General features: G+C 45.2%; 1 protein-coding gene across 1 annotated transcript in view; it reads left to right on the forward strand.

Moving 5' to 3' along the window:
• SLC17A6 (solute carrier family 17 member 6) overlaps positions 1–21,245 on the forward strand; it is a 119,318-nt gene extending 98,073 nt beyond the window's left edge. The window contains exons 11-12 of the mRNA XM_077453613.1: positions 6,977–7,104; positions 16,846–21,245. Of these exons, the coding sequence (XP_077309739.1) occupies positions 6,977–7,104; positions 16,846–17,181 (464 nt within the window). The 3' untranslated portion in view covers positions 17,182–21,245. The remainder of the gene's footprint in view (positions 1–6,976; positions 7,105–16,845) is intronic.
• Positions 21,246–21,610: the final 365 nt, after the last annotated feature.

Genomic DNA, 21,610 nt, shown 5'->3' on the forward strand with positions numbered 1-21,610 from the left:
GCCCCAATACTGTCCCCAGCTCCCCCCTCACAGCACCCCATTACTGTCCCCAGCTCCCCCCTCACAGCGCCCGAATACTGTCCTCAGCTCCCCCCTCACAGCGCCCCAATACTGTCCTCAGCTCCCCCCTCACTGCGCCCCATTACTGTCCTCAGCTCCAGACTCACAGCGCCCCCATTACTGTCCTCACCTCCCCCCCTCACTGCGCCCGAATACTGTCCTCAGCTTCCCCCTCACAGCACCCCCATTACTGTCCTCAGCTCCCCCCCAGTGCCCCATTACTGTCCTCAGTTCCCCCCCTCACAGTGTCCTATTGCTGTCCTTAGCTCCCCCTCACAGCACCCCATTACCCTTCCTCAGCTCCCCCTTACAGAGCCCCATTACTGTCCTCAGCTCCCCCCTCACAGCGCCCCAATACTGTCCTCAGCTCCCCCCTCACAGCGCCCCAATACTGTCCTCAGCTCCCCCCTCACTGCGCCCCAATACTGTCCTCAGCTCCCCCCTCACAGCGCCCCAATACTGTCCCCAGCTCCCCCCTCACAGCACCCTATTACTGTCCTCAGCTCCCCCCTCACAGCGCCCGAATACTGTCCTCAGCTCCCCCCTCACAGAACCCCATTACTGTCCTCAGCTCCCCCCTCACAGCGCCCCAATACTATCCTCAGCTCCAGACTCACAGCGCCCCCATTACTGTCCTCACCTCCCCCCCTCACTGCGCCCGAATACTGTCCTCAGCTTCCCCCTCACAGCACCCCCATTACTGTCCTCAGTTCCCCCCTCACAGTGTCCTATTGCTGTCCTTAGCTCCCCCTCACAGCACCCCATTACCCTTCCTCAGCTCCCCCTTACAGAGCCCCATTCCTGTCCTCAGCTCCCCCCCAGTGCCCCATTAATGTCCTCGGCTCCCCCCTCACAGAGCCCCATTTCTTTCTTCAGCTCCCCCCTCACAGTGTCCCATTGCTGTCCTTAGCTCCCCCTCACAGCACCCCATTACCCTTCCTCAGCTCCCCCCTTACAGAGCCCCATTACTGTCCTCAGCTCCCCCTCACAGTGCCCCATTGCTGTCCTTAGCTCCCCCCTCTAGTGCCCCATTATTGTCCCCAGCACCCCATTACTGTCTTCAGCTCCCCCCTCACAGTGCCCCTTTACTCTTCCTCAGCTCCCCCCTCACAGTGCCCCATTACTGTCCTCAGCTCCTCCCTCAATGAGCCCCATTACTGTCCTCAGCCCCCCCCCCACATTGCCCCCTCATCACTACTCCTCCTATCTTACCCTATAGACAGCCCGGAGGGCTGGAGACATAGCGTGTCTGAACAGAGGGCAAGAACTGCAAGCAAGTGATTGGTTGCTGGGACCGTCCTGTATCCAAACAACCAATCACCAGCCCCGCCCTTTGTCCTGAGCTGTCCTGCCTCCTACAGACAAGAGGGGGGGGGGGCAGACAGAGAGAGAATGACAGCGGCGCCACGGGTTATAAATGGCGGGATGGGTGTCTCCCGGGTGTGGTCCTCCACCCTCCCCCCCCACACCACCTATAGCCACGGAGTATGAATCAGGGAAGGGGTCAAAGAAGACAAATCCACTGTGTCTTAAAATGACTTCTGATTGGACATTCCTCTTGAACAGGTCAATATTGGCCAAGAATGTCATTTGCATTTCCTTTCCATAGAAATGTTTTATTTGATGTACAGGGGCCCTTTAAATCCAGGGAAATCTGGCTTGTTCTGCCGTCTGTTTACTATCCGCGCGATTCTATTTTTATGGATTTCCTCCGAGAATATATGAATAAATAGTCTGATTTGCATTCACCTTACTTGCCGAACACGTTGAGTCAGCTTGTGAGAAACACGTATAGTGCGCAATTTTCATTAAGCAAAGTGTGCAAAGATGTACAGCGAGGGGAAAAAAAGTATTTGATTGGCTGCTGAGTTTGTACGTTAAGAAATGATCATAATTGTAATGGTCGGTTTATTTTATCAGTGAGAGACAGAAAAATAACAAAAATATCCAGAAAAAACGCATTATAAATTTATTTGAATTTTAATGAATGAAATAAGTATTTGATCCTCGATCAATCAGCAAGATTTCTGGCTCCCAGGTGTCTTCTATACAGGTAAGGAGCTGAGATTAAGCGGAGGTCCATCCTAAAATGGACCTCCGCTCATCGGAATCCCCCCCCCCCCCCTCCGGCGCCACAATCGGCACCTTTCAGGGGGGAGGGGGGTGCAGTTACCTGGATAATCCAGGTAACTGCACCCACTTCCGGGCTAGCTCTCTGCGGAACGGGGCGCACGTTACGCCCCGTTCCGCAAGCGCCCGCCCCCTTCAGCAAGTGCCCCGCTGCCTGCTGGGAAACACACAGCTCCCAGAGGCAGCGGGGACCGTCCGGATTGCGCCGCGCGGCTCGCGCATGCGCAGTAGGGAACCGGGAAATGAAGCCGAAAGGCTCCATTTCCTGATTCCCATACCCAAGATGGCGGCGGGACCCGGCAGCCGAGCGAGCGATCGGCTTCGGGTGCCGACATCGCGGGCGCGCTGGACAGGTAAGTGTCACTATTTAAAAGTCAGCAGCTGCAGTATTTGTAGCTGCTGGCTTTTAAAAAAAAAAAAAAAAATGCGGAGTCCCGGTGGACTCCCGCTTTAGGATCAGTCAATCAATTAATCAGATTCCAATCTCTCCTCCATGGCCAAGACCAAAGAGCTGTCCAAGGATGTCGGGGAGAAGATTGTAGACCTACACAAGGCTGGAATGGGCTACAAGACCATCGCCAAGCAGCTTGGTGAGAGGTGACAACAGTTGGTGCGATTATTCGCAAATGGAAGAAACACAAAATAACTGTCGTTCTCCCTCGGTCTGGGGCTCCATAGAAGATCTCACCTCGTGGAGTTTCAATGATCATGAGAACGGCGAGGAATCCGCCCAGAACTGACCTCTGTGATCGCCAACAAAGGTTTCTCCACCAAGTGCCAAGTCATGTTTTGTGAAGGGGTCAAATACTTATTTCACTTATTAAAATGCAAATCAATTTATAACTGTATTGTTCTAGGAGGGAAAATGGGGGGGGGGGGGGGGGGTGGAGTGGTGATCTTGGGGATTTGTGTTTGGAGGGGGGATTGGGGGAAGAAGATTTGTGCTGGGAGGGAGGGGTTTATAGTGGGGGGGGGGAGAAGATGTGTAACATCTAAGGCAGCCATTCTCAACCAGGGTACCGTGGAATCCTGGGGTTCCTCCAGAGGTTGCTTGGGGTTCCTTGAGAAGTGGCTGATGAACCACCTATTTGATGATGTCTACAGAGTTCAAGGTTCAGTGGCTTAGCACAGCCCAGCAGCATGACAACAAATATATTTTTAGCTGTCTTTAAGGGTGGCATTCGGAACATCGCTTTAACCACTTGCTTACTGGGCACTTAAACCCCCCTCCTGCCCAGACCAATTTTCAGCTTTCAGCGCTGATGCACTTTGAATGACAATTGCGCGGTCATACAACACTGTACCCAAATGAAATTTTTATCATTTTTTTCCCACAAATAGAGCTTTCTTTTGGTGGTATTTAATCACAGTTGGGAGTTTTATTTTTTGCTAAACAAACAAAAAAAGATGCAAAAAAAAACAAAAAAAACAATCATGTTTAATAGTTTGTTATAAAATTTTGCAAACAGGTAATTTTTCTCCTTCATTGAAATGCGCTGCTGAGGCAGCACTGGTGGGCGGCACTGGTGGGCACTGATAGGCAGCACTGGTGGGCACTAATAGGCACAGTTAAGGTGACACTAATAGGCACAGATAAGGTGGCACCGATAGGCACAGATAAGGCAGTACTGATGGGCACAGATAAGGCGGCACTGATGGGCACTGATAGGTGGCATGGATGGGTGGCACGGATGGGTGACACTAAGGGGCACTGATAGGTACCACTGATAGATGGGACTGATGGGCACTGATAGGTGGCACTGATAGGTGGCTCTGATAGGTGGCTCTGCTGGGCACTGATGGGCGGCACTGATGGGCACTGGTAAATGACACTGATGGGCACGGATATGTGGCACTGAGGTGCAGCAATGTTGTTGAGGCAGATTGTGGGCACTGATAGGTGGCACTGTGGGCACTGATAGGTGGCACTGTGGGTACTGATGTATGGCACTGTGGGCACCAATGTATGGCACTGTGGGCACTGATGTATGGCACTGCTGGGTGGCATTATGGGCACTGATGGGTGGCACTGCTGGGTGGCACTTTATTAATGCTCTGGGGGTTACTGGCAGGGGGCAGGTGGGTCCTGATACACTGGCCATGATCGGGACTGATGCCCCGATCACGGCCGCTGGTGATCGGCTTTTTTTTTCTCTCCTCGTGCTGTCAGCGCGAGGAGGAAAAATAGCCGATTACCGGCTCTGTTTTGTCACATGATCAGCTGTCATTGGCTGACAGCTGATCATGTCATAAGGGGTCGGGATCGACCCCTTGCTCGGATCAGTGATCAGGCGAGTCTCATAGACGTAGTCCCGGCAAAGGAGGTCCGCGCTGTAGCCGTCATTCGGCTATAGCGCGGATCTCAAGAGGTTAAGGGGGGACATTCTTCCTGTTGACCACTAATATAAGGAGCATTGTTCCTATTGAACCCTGATGATTTGGTTTTAGAAAGGGTTCCTGGAGACATAAAAAATATTTTTGGGGTTCCTCTAGGGTTAAAAGGTTGAGAAAACCTGATCTAATGGGGTGAAGGATTTGTTCTAAGAGGGGTGATTTTTTTTGGGGGGGGCAAAGATTTGTGATGGCAGAGGGGATTTCAGCACGTGGGCTGATTCGTAATGGGAGGATGGGGAATTTATGGGGGTAAGCGTGCAGATTAGTGCTCATACATCTTGGGGAGGGCGCAATTTGGCATGTTCATCCTGGGCTCTAGATGACCTTGTCCCAGCACTGGTCCTGATGCAAGCAGTGGGTGGGCTTTTGGGAGGAGTTATGCATATATCCAAATGATTTATTGTGTGGAGGTGTGGCCATTCCATGTTCCTGCTTTAGTTAGGCCGGCTGTTGGCTTTCTAGTGGAAGTGATTGGGGTGGCCGTAAAACTGCCTGATCACTTCCACAGCACCCTGCCTCTGTATTCCTCTCAGGAGCCCTCACCACTGATGGCTTTTGGGAGGAGTTATGCTGATATCATAATGCCATGATGGGTGGGTGTCAATCTGGGAGGGTGGGCATTACTAGGCAGGTTGGTTTTGCGTGCAGAAGGCCCTGGGTAACACCCACGTGGGATGCTGAGCCTTCATGGTTGAAAAGACTGAAATCTAATAAATGAAAAGGGCGGGCCAGGGAAAGTCAGGCTGGGGAGGAAAGGGCTAGATCGGTGGTCTCCAAAGTGCAGCCTAAGAGGCCGGATGTGGCCATTTGCTAGTCTATATCTGACCTTTGCGGCACTATTCCTAACACTGACACCAACAGTGGGGCATAATTTACCCAACTGACACCAACAATGGGGCACTATTCCTCCTACTGACACCAGTGATGGGGCACAATTCCTCCCACTGACACCAATGATGGGGCACTATTCCTCCCACTGACACCAATGATGGGTCACTATTCTTACCACTGACACCAATGATGGGTCACTATTCTTACCACTGACACCAATGATGGGTCACTATTCTTACCACTGACACCAATGATGGGGCACTATTCCTCCCACTGACACCAATGATGAGGTACTATTTCTCCCACTGGCACCAACAATAGGGCACTATTCCTCCCACTAATACCAATGATGGGGCACTATTCCCCCCACAGACACCAATGATGGGGCACTATTCCTCCCACTGATACCAATGATGAGGCACTATCCCTCCCACTGACACCAATGATGAGGCACTATTCCTCCCACTGACACAAACAATAGGGCACTATCCCTCCCACTAATACCAATGATAGGGCACTATTCCTCCCACTGATATTAATGATGGGGCACTATTCCTCCCACTGATATTAATGATGGGGCACTATTCCTCCCACTGATATTAATGATGGGGCACTATCCCCCACAGACACAAATGATGGGGCACTATTCCTCCAACTGATACCAATGATGGGGCACTATTCCCCCCACAGACACCAGTGATGGGGCACTATTCCTCCCACTGGCACCAACAATAGGGCACTATCCCTCCCACTAATACCAATGATAGGGCACTATTCCCCCCACAGACACAAATGGTGGGACACTATTCCTCCCACTGACACCAACGATAGGGCTCTATTCTGCCCAGTAATACCAATGACTGTGCACTATTACTCCTCCTGCTGACCACAGGCACTATGCAACTGAGCACCACACCCAAGCAATTGTTTACTCCCAAAGATCCCGGGCCTGGGACATTTCCTACCCCACACTTGCCACAATCTGACCCCCTAAAGTCTGAAGGATAGTAAACTGGCCCGTGGTTTGGAAGGTTTGGAGACCCGTGGTCTAGATAATTCTGGGCGTCCTCCAGCCAGGAAATGAGGTGGAGCTCTATCTGACTTTCTGAAGCATCTAATGCACATTGTGAGAAGCTCCCAATGTGCAGGGAAATCAGAGTAAGCCATTTCCGTCCAGGAGGGGAGCCGGTACAAGTGCGAAAGACTGGAGGGAAGGCCAGAGGTCCGATTTAACCTCTCCCCAAGATTTTATATGTTGTGTTCTGATTGTAGTGTTTTTTTTGCTAAATGCCAATATGTGTCATGAATGGTACCTCATCCCTAGGGTACCATTTATGGCACAGATTGGGATTTAGCAACAAGCATATGTAATGTAATATATATAATATATATATATATATATATATATATATATATATATATATATATATATATATATATATATATATATATATATATATATATTTATTGGGTGGTAAGCACCTTGGGTGAAGTGACTTTTTATTGCCGGGTTCTTGATTGGGCCTGCTATGTCTGAATTCGATGTTCTCTCTCTCTCTAGGATTCAACGTCAACCATCTTGACATCGCTCCTCGCTATGCCAGCATTCTGATGGGGATCTCCAACGGCGTCGGCACCCTGTCCGGGATGGTGTGCCCCCTGATCGTCGGAGCCATGACTAAGAACAAAGTACGTTCCATCTCAAGCTCCTTTCCTGAACTCATTACAGATCCGGCGCTGTCAGGAAGAGCGTTGAGGCTTCTAAATATAGAACCTCAAACTCTCTCTCTCTTTGGTCCACATGTGACCGAGGAGTTCAAGAGGTTTTAATTAACTGCGAAAGAAACAAGCTGAGCGCCGCAAATACATGGACCGCCAGCCAACACTTATTACAAGTCACAGAGCTGTCACCCACGCAGCAATGAATGGGACGAGGAGGAAAAAAAAATAGAATGCCAAACTGATCTAAATTTATTGTCTTATTAATGGCAAATCTTGTTACATTTTTTTTGCATATTCATTTTAAATTGACATTTTGGGCCATAATTGTTAGGTTTGCCTAATCCTAATCAGATGGTAGAATTGTATATCTTAGTTGTTTTTTTGTACTCACCGTAAAATCCTTTTATTTTTGGAGTTTCTTGGATTTTACAGTGAGTAAAAAAATCCTTATCCATTGAGGGACACAGGAAGTCTTTCACTTTCGGGGTATACTGCCACCTACAGGAGGTTTGGACTCTGGCAAAATAAAAAAAACGATAGGCCGGCCAGGGATAACCCCTCCTCTATCCAGCATCCCTCAGTTTTTTGCTAATGTCCTAGGAGGATCAACGTCCATAATTGTGATGGTTGCCTAAACCTAATCAGAGGGTAGAACTTTATATCCAAAGTCAAAATAGTTTTTTTTTTTTTTTTTAGCACTCACCGTAAACTCCTGTTTTTTTGGAGTTTCTTGGATTTTAAAGTGAGTACAAAAATCCTTGTCCATTGAGGGACACAGTAAGTCTTTTGCCTCTGGGTTATACTGCCACCTACAGGAGGTTTGGACACTGGCAAAAAAAAACTATAGGGCAGTCAAGGATAACCCCTCCTCTACCCAGCATGCGTCAGTTTTTTTTGCTAGTGTCCTAGGAGGATCGACTCCTTCTCAACTCTGCCAGGAAAAGTCCAACCTAATATTTTTATAGCACAGTGGTCTCCAAACTGCAGTCCAGGGGGCTAGATGTGGCCCTTTGCTTGCCTTTATGCGGCCCTTTGGGCACTCTTCCTTTGGCACCATCAGTAGACATAATTCCTGTCACTGACACCAGCAATGGGATACTATTCTACCCAGTGACACTAATGATAGGGCAGAAATGATAGGGCCCTATCGCTGGGGTCAAAGGAAGGTATTGTGGCCCGTTGTTGGTGTCATTGGGAGCAATGACACCAATGATGGGGCACATTTCCTTCCTTTGACACCAACGATAGGGCACTATTCCTCACAATGACACCAAACATGAGGCATTATATACTCACACTGATGCTAGGACATTTTCTACTCCCACTGGCCACAATCCGGCCCTCCTAACGTCTGAAGGACAGTAAATTGGCCCTTTGTTTAAAAGGAGACCCCTGTCATTGCATTTGGACAATGACAAAAAAAAAAAATAGGTCAGACAACCCTTCTGCTACCAGCATACCTCAGATTACTAGTGAAGCAGTACTAAGAGCATGATCATCAAGAGGTTGGGATCTGTTCCCCTCAATAGAATCCAAGAAATTGATCTTACAGTGAGGCAAAAATTCTTCATCCATTAAGGGACATAGGAAGTCTTTCACTTCTGGGTTATTTTGCCACCTGCAGAAGGTTTAGACATTGGCAAAAAAAAACTGTAAGCCAGCTCAGGACAACCCCTTCTCTACCCAGCATGCATCGGCTTTTTGCTGGTGTCCTTGGTGGGTCGACGTCTTCTCAACTCTGCCGAGAAAAGTCCAACCTAATATTTTTGGATCATTCAGACAATGGCAAACAAAAAAAGTAGGCCATACAAGGATAACCCTTTCTACTACCACCATACCCCCCAATAGACTCCAAGAAATGGATCTTACGGTGAGGCAAAAAAAAAAAACATCCACTGAGGAACACAGGAAGTCTTTCACCTTTCAGTTTTTATGACACTTACAGGAGGATTGGACACTAACAAAAAATAAGAACGAAGCAGTCCCTAGAGCATGATCACTCATATGGGTGGGACCTGTTTCCCTCAATGGACTCTAAGAAATAGATTTTATGATGAGTACAGAAATTCTCGTCCATTGAGGGACACTGGAATCCTTTCACACCTAGGTTATACTGCCACCTACAAGAGGATTGGACACTGGATATAAAGAAAAAAATAATAATTGCAGTCCAACACAGGATGGCCTCTCCTCTACCCAACATACCTCAGTTTGTTTTTGCTAGTGTTCTAGGAGGATCAACATCTTCTGAGTACGAAAATCCTGGTCCATTGAGGGACACTGGAAGCCTTTCACCATTAGGTTATACTGCCACCTACAAGAGGATTGGATACCGATAAACAAAGAATAAAGCAATACCAACAAGAGTATAATTATCCAGAAAGGTGGGACTTGTTCCCCTCATTACACTCCAAGAAATGTATTTTACAATAAGTACAAAAATCCTATTTCCTTTCTCGCCTATTGAGGTACATAGGATGTTCTACCCTTCAGGACAACCAAAATCAGTCCAGCTGATGGCCAAGCAACCACAAACAATCCATAAAAACGTGAACAAAAAATGAAGAACAAATGCTAGGAAAAAATTAGGTTGGACTTCTCCCAGCAGAGAATAGAAGGGGGTTTCAATGATACTAGGAGACTAGCAATAAAATGAAGGTCTGTTGGGTTGAAGATCGGTTATCTTGGACTACCCTACAGTTTTTATTTTCTTGTTCGCTAGTGTCAAATCCTCTTGTAGGAAGCAGTATAACACAAAGGTGAAAGACTTCCCATGTCCCTCAATGGACAGGAAAGAAAATTTTAAATAATTTTTGATGGGGTATGGAAGCACTAGAACCCTTGCCCTTTGTGCTTCCTCTTGGTCACCATTGTGAGAAAATGAGGCAAGTCCAACATTTTTTTCAGTTTTCACCGGAGTTCCATGGATTTCATAAGCTATAGATTTTCTCGAATACATTTCTAAATATCAATTTCTCTAAATAAAGAAAGCACGTACATTTCAAAGAGAGGAAATTTTCCAATGAGGACACCTGGGGACAACTGTCTGAGAAGGCATTTCCCCACCAGGACAAATAGAGAGGTGAAAACTACTCAAAATGACATTGGTTTAGGCCTCCACCAGTCCATCTGAAACTAAAAATATGATTTTATTTACCACCAAATATTCAGTCGTTCTGATGCATATGTTTTACATGGTAGTGATTTTTTGGTGAAAGTTTTTGGTGAATTTTTTTGGGTGAAATTTTTGTGAAATTTTTGTGAATTTTGGTGAAATTTTGGTGAAATTTTTTGGTGAAATTCACTACTATAAATCTTCTCTTTAAGTGAACCTATATCTTTAAAGAGCTCTGGCCTTTACCAGTGTATGTCTTGGATATGGGCATTTTTTTTTTTTGTTAAAAAAAAATAAATACAAAAACTGACTTGATATATATAGAGCCCTAAATCTCCTTGTAATTGCCACCAGAGTGAACTGATAATAATTTTTAACAGTGCACTCACCTGTAATCAATTAACCCCCCAATAGAAGTTCTCTTAATAAGAGAAATTAGGAGCTTTTGCTTTGTCCAAATTTTAGTGGAAAATCCAGACGTTAGGCGAGGTTTCGCCATTTTGGCTAAATGTATTGGAGCCAATGGGGATGAGAAAATTATGTGATTTTTTTTTTTTTTTTTGTGGTATTTAAGGCTGCAAGGATGTATTGGAGCCAATGGAAAAGAGAAATGTATGTGAATGTTGGTGGTTTTTAAGGGTGCAATTTCTATTTAAAGCTAATTGCACCCTAAAAAAACACCAAAATTCACATAAATTTCTTACAGAGGCTCTTTCAAGTATATATTGTTATTTTATTATATTTTTAAATGTTGTTATTATTATTATTATTATTATTATTGCTTTAGGTACACTTTAAATGAACATATTTGTAGGCTCATGCAGTCATCAGCTTCAGCCTTTTCACATTTATATTTTGGGTATAGGTGGAATGGGGGTTGTTTAAAAAAAAAAAAAAAAAAAAACCTCCAAATATACAACCCTAAATCACCTGGAAATCACCAGCAGAGAGGATTGTGAGGAATTCTTTTTTTTTTTTCAAATATAGTTTTTATTCAGAACCAACAGAAGGGAGGAAGGGTCCCCACATTACACGTCAGGGTTACAACACATTCCGGTGTGGAAACATAACCCTTAAGAGAACACAATAAACAGCAAGGTAACCCCATCAGTACATATCATAACAACAATGAGAGGCCCGAAAAGCCGAAAGACCCCCCGGGCGGTATCAATACACCTCCGCCGGGGGGAGCAAGGGCCCTCACTCCCAACCTTTTCCGTTTTACAGGGGGGGTCAAGGGAGAAAGGACGATTAGAAAGGGAGGAGAAGGGGATAGCGAGAGGGAGGAAGAGAGAAATAGAGAGAAAAAAGGAAAGAAGGGGGGGTAGGAGACGCAATGGCATCCAGCGCGCAGATACTAAAATGGGCTGGCAAAACACACTAAGTCTGCAAGAGACGGCTACCCTCGTGTGAGAAGATGAAGAGGTTCCAATTGTCCCAAGTTCGTTTAAACACTTCTTGTTTGTTTTGTGATGTGAGGATCAGATCCTCCATCTTCTTCATCTCCTCAACTTTCCTAATCCATAATGCAATAGATGGGGGAGAGCATTGTTTCCACAAAAGAGGTATGCAAGACTTAGCTGCATTCAATAGGTGTCTCAGGATCGATTTTTTATATGTTTTAATGGGGATCTCGGAGAGGTGCAGAAGAAAGAACTCGGGCTCGTCTCGTATAGAGAGCTCCGTAAATCTCTGCGTGATGCAGCGGACTTCTCTCCAGAAGTCTCTCACCCTCGGACAGGACCAGAAAATATGTAACAAAGTGCCCTCCCCCTCCCCGCAGCGCCAGCATCGGTCAGAGGCAGAGGGGAAGCACCTATGCAGTCTAGTAGGTGTCAGATACCAGCGGGAGAATAGCTTAAAGTTTGATTCTTGAATTTTAGTGCATAGTGAGGATTTAAGTGCCAGTGTAATGATACGCTGGCGTTGAGCAGGGGAAAGCGTGCAATTCAGGTCCTTCTCCCACTTGGACAAGCAAGGCAGCGGCGTCTGGTCCGCTGGTGTGTTCAGTAGACAGTAGGTTTGAGAGAGGGTATGCGGCAACGGGTCCGTGCCCGTACAAAGGTCCTCAAACGTCGTCAGTTGCCGTGTGAAGGCATTGGGATCGGGGAGGGAATGTAGAAAATGGTGCAATTGTACCGCCCTCCAGAAAGGCACCCTGAAGGTGCCCGACAAATCAGACAAGGCCGAGATGGACGGCCACTTCCCTTCGGTGACAAAACGCGCCGCGTAAATAGGCCCGGAACTCCGGAGAAAGGTATATTCCGAGCGTAGTAAGCCTGGTTCAAATTTCGGGTGGCCGAGCACGGGAAGTAAAGGGGAGGGGGGGGATGTGAGGGCTGCTTGAATAGCCGCCCGGTGGCCATGCCGCAAAGTAACACCAATGGTCGGGTGGGATTTCAGGTTCCGGGGTAAGTCTTTAAAGCACCACAAGGCGCTATGCAACGGTATGCGAGTCTGAGATTGTTCAATCCGAACCCAAAGCTTCGAAGGTATATTGCGGTTCCAATCAAGAATGCGACCCAGGTGGGAGGCCAAGAAATAGCGTCGAAAATCTGGCAACGCGAGTCCCCCGTGCTGCTTGGAGAGGGTCAACTGGGAACGTCTAATTCTGGGCTTTTTATGGGCCCAGATAAAACGGGTAATCAGGGCCTGCACTCGCTTAAAGAAGGAAGACGGGATATGCACTGGGAGGGCCTGAACAAGGTAAGTGAATTTAGGGAGAATGCTCATCTTAACGAGATTACACTTCCCGAACCAAGAGTGGAGATGGTTATGCCACTTCTCCAGTAAACTGCGAATAGTAATCAGTAAAGGGGGGAAGTTCAGCTCATATGTGCGTGAGATGTCCGCAGGGATGTACGTGCCTAGGTATTTCAGGGCCGAAGTCGTCCATTTAAGGTGGAAATTAGATTTCATATCCAACAATGTTTGAGGGGGCAAAGCCACCCCCATGGCCTCAGATTTGGCAAAATTTATCTTTAAGTTGGAAAGAATGCCATAGGTCTTAAACTCAGCCAGAAGGTTCGGGAGGGAGAGTCTAGGTTTCGACAAAGTGAACATCATGTCATCAGCATAAGCCGAAATTTTGCAGGAAATGTCACCCACCTGGAGGCCTATGATATCAGGGTTCTGTCTTATCGTAGAGAGAAACGGTTCCAGTGAAAGGGCAAAAAGCAGGGGGGATAAGGGGCAACCCTGCCTGGTTCCATTCCCAATAACAAAGGGGGATGAAAGCACCCCATTAGCCTTCACTTGAGCCGAGGGATGCGAGTAGATACTACTCACCCACCCCATCATCCTGTCGCCCAGGCCAATGTGACGGAGAACCGAGAACATAAAGTTCCAATTAACCCGGTCAAAGGCCTTTTCCGCATCCGTGCTCACAAAAACACAGGGAGTGCGGGTGGACTGCGCTACGTGCAAGAGATTAAGCACTTTGACAGTGTTGTCTCTCGCTTCCCTTGTGGGTATAAAGCCCACCTGATCCAGATGGATTAGAGATTGAAGGTGCCGTGCAAGTCTCGTCGCCAAAATCTTAGAGAATAGTTTCAAATCTAAATTGAGAAGGGAGATGGGCCTGTAACTCCCACATAGGGCTGGGTCTTTCCCTTCTTTATGGATCAAAGAAATATGGGCCCTAAGGGTGTCTCTAGGAAACCTGCCCTCCGAGCCCAATGCATTAAACAACGTCACCAGGCGTGGTCCAAGAATAGGAAGGAGGACCTTGTAATATTGGGCCGTAAAGCCATCAGGGCCCGGGGCCTTTCCCAGTTTCATGGAACCTATCGCCCCCTGCACTTCCTCCAGGGTAATCGGCTCATCAAGAAGTTCAGTAATCTCTGGGGGCAAAGATGGCATGTGGGAGTTTGTGATATAGGCATCTATGTCTCCCTGTCTGGCATCTGTGGTGGGGAGGTTGTAGAGGTTGGAATAAAATGCCCCGAAACCCTCCGCTATCTGAGTAGGGGTCGAAGCTCTGAACCCAGTCTGGTCCACAATCTGAGGTATATATGACCGAGATTTTATGTCTTTAACTGAGTTGGCTAAGTTCCTCCCGCATTTATCCCCCGACTCATAGGTTAATTTACGGGAAAATTGTAGGGCCGCTTTCGCTTTGTAATAGAGCAGATCCGTAATCTGTGTGCGTAGAGTCTGTATTTCCGTGTCGAGGGATCGTGAAGGGGCATGTTTGTGTCGGGCTTCAAGAGCCGCTAGGTTCGAAAGCAGAGGCGCGAGTTGTGCGTTTCTTGCCTTTTTGATCCGCGCACCATGTTTGACAAAAATTCCCCGGATGACACACTTGTGGGCCTCCCATAACACCCCAGGGTCGACACCGTGCGTGTCGTTTTCTCGGAAATAATTGTCAAGCTCCTTAGTCACCTCTGTCAGGACCTCCGGCGCCTGGAGGAGGCTTTCATTTAACCGCCAAAACAGAGACCTGGGTGAAGGGCTAGCGGATAGAGTGTAGACAAGAGAAATGGGTGCGTGGTCAGACCACGTAATCAGTCCAATAGAGGAAGAGGCCACCAAGTGGAGTTGGTCATGTGGTATCATAAAAAGATCTATTCTGGAATACAACTTGTGTGGGGGTGAATAACATGTGTAATCCCGTTCCCCAGTATGTTGTAACCGCCAAATGTCAAGTAATTGGGCCCTAAATAAGGATTGTGTTATGCGTTTCCTTGTCGCCACCGGGACTGAAGAGCTACCCGTGGAGGAGTCAGTGGAGGGGGTCAAAGGCACGTTAAAGTCTCCCCCCAGTATTAGTTGACCTTCCTTAAATCTCATCAGGGAGTCCAGGGTCCCCCTAAGAAATTTGTCCTGGAGGGTATTGGGGGCATACAACGTCGCCAGTGTGAACTGGGCATCCCCAATCTGACCCTTAAGGAAGATGTATCGACCCCCAGAGTCAGCCAGCACGTCTTGGAAGCGCCACGGCAATCTACTAGAGATCAGAATGGACACTCCCTTTGTCTTGGAGGAGGGGTTGGTAGAATGGTAAGCCAGGGGATAGAGTCTGGTCTGGAGACGGGGAAGTTTATCATCCTTAAAGTGGGTCTCTTGTATGAAGGCCACGTCTGCGTGGGACTTCCGAAGATCTCGCATGAGCATACGTCTCTTTTCTGGGGTGTTCAATCCCCGCGCATTAAAGGAAGTCACTGTGATCGAGTCTGCCATAGCGTCTCACGGGGATGGGGGGAGGTCTACAAACTCAGGAAGGGTTGTAAGGGAGGGCAGTATCCAGAAGCAAAGAAGGTGGGAAAAGGTAGAAAGGGGAGGGGAGAGGTATATAGCAAAGGGCAGTAAGTTCAGCAAAAGGAGGAAAAGCAGGAGAGGTCAAAGAGCCGGCACTAAAGCGTGCGGCACAGGGGAATACTAAACCAGCAGAAAACTGCTTATGCACTCACCAGTAAGCTACTGGAAGTTGAGCGCTAACCTATGTGGGTTGGTGGACAGATGTGAGGAATTCTTAATAATTCACTAACCTGTGGTCAATTACCCACTAGGGATGAGATAAATTAAGAGTTTTTGTCCAAATTTTGGTGAAAATCAGAATTTTCTCAATGCAATAATGGATTTAAAAAAATGAAGGTGGTGCAATGGGCTTTAAATAGAGCCTGAGAATATTGTTTGTTTTTTTATTTATTTACATGTTTTATAATTGAAATTATTATTTTTTTTAATTAATAATATATATGGAGGTTTTTGATTTATACATGTTTTTGTTTTTGTTTGTTTTGATTTTTTTTTGGGGGGGGGGGGGGGGGGTTGAGTTGGATGTAACTATGTAACTATGTCTTGATCACTTAGAATGAAATACTTTTATTAAAGAAGATCTTAACAACTATGCAAACATGTTGAAACATGTATTATTATTATTATTATTATTATTATTATTATTATTATTATTAATAATAATATTATAATTATTAATAATAATAATACATTTTTCTACATGTTTACATAATTGTAAGATCTTCTTTAATAAAAGTATTTCGTTGTGGTAATCAAGACATAATTACATCCAACTCAACCCAAAAAAAACTATAAAAAACAAAAAAACAAGAAAACAAAACATGTACAAATAAAAAACCTCCATATACACTGCCTTATACACACTGTTGATCTAGAGGAAGGAATTAAAAAAAAAAAAACAATAAAGCACAATATAATTTGCTCCGGTAGTGAAAAAAAATTCCCTCATGATCCCCCGAAGAAGCAATCAGATATTTCCTGGGTCAATTTTACTTATAAATATTGGTATCCAGTTATATTTTGTTCATTTAGGAAAGAATCCAAGCCTTTTTTAAAGACATTGATCACATGACAGTGCTGATATGATGATCACATGGCTTTGTTAGAAAACAAAACCATGTTTTTTTGGGGGGTTTTTTCTCATGAAATTTTGCATATGGCAGAATTTGAGGCTACTTTTTCTCTAAAATTTTCGGCAAAATCGGTTTCTGAGAATCACTTCACTCAGTTCTGTTCCTCACCAATAAATGTTTTAATCCATTGCTTTAATAACCTCTTCCTTGCAAACTTTCTATAAATCTTTATTTTATTTTTATTTTTTTAATCTTTTGTAGACGCGTGAGGAATGGCAATACGTCTTCCTAATCGCAGCTATGGTCCATTACGGTGGAGTCATCTTCTACGGCTTATTTGCCTCTGGAGAGAAGCAGCCTTGGGCGGACCCCGAGCAGACCAGCGACGAGAAGTGCGGCTTCATCCACGAGGATGAGTTAGATGAGGAGAGCGGGGACATTAGTCAAAATTATATCAATTACGGTACCGCCAAAACCTATGGCACCACCACGCAGGTGAACAGCGGCTGGCCCAACGGCTGGGATAAGAGAGAAGAGTTTGTACAAGAAGAAGGACAAGCGTCATACCAATATAAAGAAGCTGGAGACTACTCCTAACTCAAGTTGTAGCTAGTTTTTTTTTTTTTTCTTAGTGTCTGTGGTCAAATTCATCGTAGTGTTTGCACACAAGTGGTGGATCATCGAAAACACATGTCATACATGAAGATAAGATCCAGCTTTGATTACAAGCAACGTTCCCGAGTGGACAAGAACAATACATCGGCTTGGCACCATCATCCATTGAATCTTCTCTGGAGTTCATTTTAGAATGCCATTACCGAAAACATTGCCACCATGGATGCAGTATCCTAGATGGTCAAAGCACACTTAGATATAGCACAGAGGAAGTATCTCCAACAAAGACAAACTGGACACAAAAAGACACCCTCTAACGGCTAAACATCTGAAACAATGTTGCCAAATCTTTGCTGTGTCATTTGAGCCTTTTTAAGAAAAAAAAAAAGAAGAAATATTCGTAGATCTCTACAAGACTAATGGTAGTCAACCGACGAGGCTGACTCGTAGTCAACCGACGAGACTGACTAGTAGTCAACCGACGAGGCTGACTCGTAGTCAACCGACGAGACTGACTCGTAGTCAACCGACGAGACTGACTCGTAGTCAACCGACGAGACTGACTCGTAGTCAACCGACGAGACTGACTCGTAGTCAACCGACGAGACTGACTCGTAGTCAACCGCCGAGACTGACTCGTAGTCAACCGACGAGACTGACTGGTAGTCAACCGCCGAGACTGACTCGTAGTCAACTGACGAGGCTGACTCGTAGTCAGCCGACGAGACTGACTCGTAGTCAACCGACGAGACTGACTCGTAGTCAACCGACGAGACTGACTCGTAGTCAACCGACGAGACTGACTCGTAGTCAACCGACGAGGCTGACTCGTAGTCAACCGACGAGGCTGACTCGTAGTCAACCGACGAGGCTGACTCGTAGTCAACCGACGAGGCTGACTCGTAGTCAACCGACGAGACTGACTCGTAGTCAACCGACGAGACTGACTCGTAGTCAACCGACGAGACTGACTCGTAGTCAACCGACGAGACTGACTAGTAGTCAACCGACGAGACTGACTCGTACTCAACCGACGAGACTGACTCGTAGTCAACCGACGAGACTGACTTTCATTAGGAAATGGATGGCGATTTTAACCAGCAAAAAATACAAATTAAACAAACCTATTATCCAGAACTTTGTTTTAATTTAGCCCTTGGAAGTGTAACCAGTCAAGATACAACAGTTTAACTCACCAAACTCTTGAAGTAATCAACGTGAATTTCTGGAAGCACATAGAGGATTGTTAACTGGTAAACCACCAACCCGGTGGCATCATCAATAATGAATATGGAAGAAGCTCGCCATTTGTACAGAAATGTGAATATTTTTCAAACAACATATCTGGGATTCATGAATGTAGGTGGATCGGGTGTAACATTTTGGTAGCGCCTACATTTAATATAGATATATATATATATATAAATACTTAGCTGGTGGTGACCCACCTAAATGCATTTAAAATGGCTACACATTAAGGGACATCAAAAGGAGACACATTTAGAGTTGGGTTGTTGGAAATATCATACAATAGGTGCACAGGATGATTTTTTTTTATTTTCTTTTTTTTTTTTTGTGTTGGGCTACAATATTTAATATGTAACACTAGCATCTTATAGTAAATGCACTTGTGGATGTTGACTGCAATGCTATGGGGATCTACTAGTTTTGTATAAACTTTAGCACAAGTTCTATATCAGTGATGGCAAACCTCGGCACCCCAGATGTTTTGGAACTACATTTCCCATGATGCTCTGGCACTCTGTAGTGTAGTGGAGCATCATGGGAAATGTAGTTCCAAAACATCTGGGGTGCCGAGGTTCGCCATCACTGCTCTATATACTACAAGTTCTGTATATTAGTTTTTAGAATTCTAAAAGCAAACGTACCAACACATATTTAATATATTTAGTAGAACCTCCTCTTTGAAGGGACCACAAAAAAAATTAAAAAATAAAAAATTAAAACTGACCCCATAAAATATACTGTAAGTAACATAAACCTGTGGAAGGACATTTTTAAAAAATGTTATTTACAGCACTAAATTATATACTGGTAAGCACACGTTACTGTAGTTAGAGATGACGGGAAAGCCTTCAGTTCTTTATTAACATTTAGGTCAAATGATTTCATAAGTTATAAACCGTTAAACTTTTATTTTTCTAAAATTCAGAATATTTAAAAGAGCAGTTAACAAAAACTTTAATAGAGAGTTTATTTACAATTATTTTATATTTGTATTAGTCTAGTATTAGTGTAGCAGTGGTAATAGTAGTAGTAGTAGTAGTAGTAGTAGTAGTAGTAGTAGTAGTAGTAGTAGTAGTAGTAGTGGTGGTAGTAGTAGTAGTACCCTAGTAGTAGTGTGTAGTAGTAGAAGTAGTGTTTATTTGAAATGTATAAGATAGCTAAAAACTGTATCAATTTTAAATTGTTTGCTTATCTCTAACTATAGTAAACTAATAGATCAGGCTTTCTCAACCAGGGTTCTGTGGAACCCTAGGGTTCCTCCACCAAATAATGGCCACGGATGTGAGTGGGGCAATTTCCTACTGACATACCATTGTAAGGGGCCACTTCTGCACTGATGTAAGGTTTTTTTTTTTTTCACTGGCCATCAATTTAAAGCAATATTTTTCCACTGACAACCAATGTAAGGGGGCATTTATCCACTAATGACCAATGTAAGGGGACATTTGTCTACTAATGTCCAATCTAAGGGGACATTTGTTTACTGAAAACCACTGTAAGGGGAAATTTGTCCACTGATGACCAATGTAAGGGGGTATTTATCCACTAATGACCAATGTAAGGGGACATTTGTCTACTAATGTCCAACGTAAGGGGACATTTGTCTACTAATGTCCAACGTAAGGGGACATTTGTCTACTAATGTCCAACGTAAGGGGACATTTGTCTACTAATGTCCAATGTAAGGGGACATTTGTCTACTGAAGACCACTGTAAGGGGGAATTTGTCCACTGATGACCAATGTAAGGGGACATTTGTCTACTAATGTCCAATGTAAGGGGACATCTGTCTACTAATGTCCAATGTAAGGGGATATTTGTCTACTGAAAACCACTGTAAGGGGGAATTTGTCCACTGATGACCAATGTAAGGGGGTATGTATCCAGTAATGACCAATATAAGGGGACATTTGTCTACTAATGTCCAATGTAAGGGAACATTTGTCTACTGAAGACCACTTTAAGGGGGGATTTGTCCACTGATGACCATTGTAACAGGGTATTTGTCCACTGAAACCACTGTAAGGGGGTGTTTCTCCACTGACACCAATGTAAGGGGGCATTTGCCCACTGAAAACCAATGTAAGGGGGCATTTGTCCACCGATGACCATTGTAAGGGGAAGTTTGTTCACTGCTGCAACCAATATAAGGGGATATTTTTCCACTGATGACCGATGTAAGCGGGCATTTGTCGACTGATGACCACTGTAAGGGGGAATTTGTCTACTGAAGACCAATGTAAGGGGGTATTTGTCCACTGAAACCAATGTAAGGGGTTGTTTATCCACTAATGACCAATGTAAGGGGGCATTTGTCAACTGATGACCACTGTAAGGGGGAATTTGTCTACTGAAGACCAACGTAAGGGGGCATTTGTCCACTGATGACCAATGTAAGGGGGCACCTGCCCACTGAAGACCAATGTAAGGGGCAATTTGTCCGATTTTGTAAGGGGACGTTTGTTCGCTGCTGCAACCAATATAAGGGGGCATTTTTCCACTGATGACCAGTGTAAGGGGGCATTTGTCCACTGACGACCAACGTAAGGGGACATTTGTCTACTGACAACCAATGTAAGCGGGCATTTTCCCACTGATTACGTACGTAAGGGGGCGTTTGCCCTCTGAAGACCAATGTATGGGGGCTACAGAGAGAGTAGAGCTGGTATGAGATGGGTGGAGGTGATATTCAGTCCCCAATAGTATGTACACCACAAAAAACAGAATTGACCATGGGACTTTTAAAGAACACACTTCAAGTAAAATGTATAAATGATTTATTTTAACATACATTTAAAAACAACATGTAATAAAGAAAAAAGAAAATATATTAAATATCAACATATTGGTAAATTTTACATTCATGTAATGAACCTTTCCATGAAACCTGGATATGTCATAAAGATGACTGTCAGTAGTCTGGGATAGCTGTGCTAGGTCTCGACGCGTTTCGCAAGAGGAGTCTCCTTCTTCGGGAGAAGCACAGATAGATGCAATTAGTAAACGACTCCTGGCTTCTAGCGTGGCATAGAAGACTTTTTGTGAAGTGTCCAAAAGATTTATATAGGTGGGTATGCTACCCTAAACTTATAAAAGAAACGTCAAAATCGAACGTCCATACAGGTAGATGGATAAATTTATAAAATGCCAACCATGCCACCAA

The sequence above is a fragment of the Lithobates pipiens genome, unplaced genomic scaffold (assembly GCF_037356315.1).
Source record: "Lithobates pipiens isolate NorthernLeopardFrog02 unplaced genomic scaffold, aLitPip1_a1.2 Scaffold_24, whole genome shotgun sequence".
NCBI classification, from domain to species: domain Eukaryota; kingdom Metazoa; phylum Chordata; class Amphibia; order Anura; family Ranidae; genus Lithobates; species Lithobates pipiens.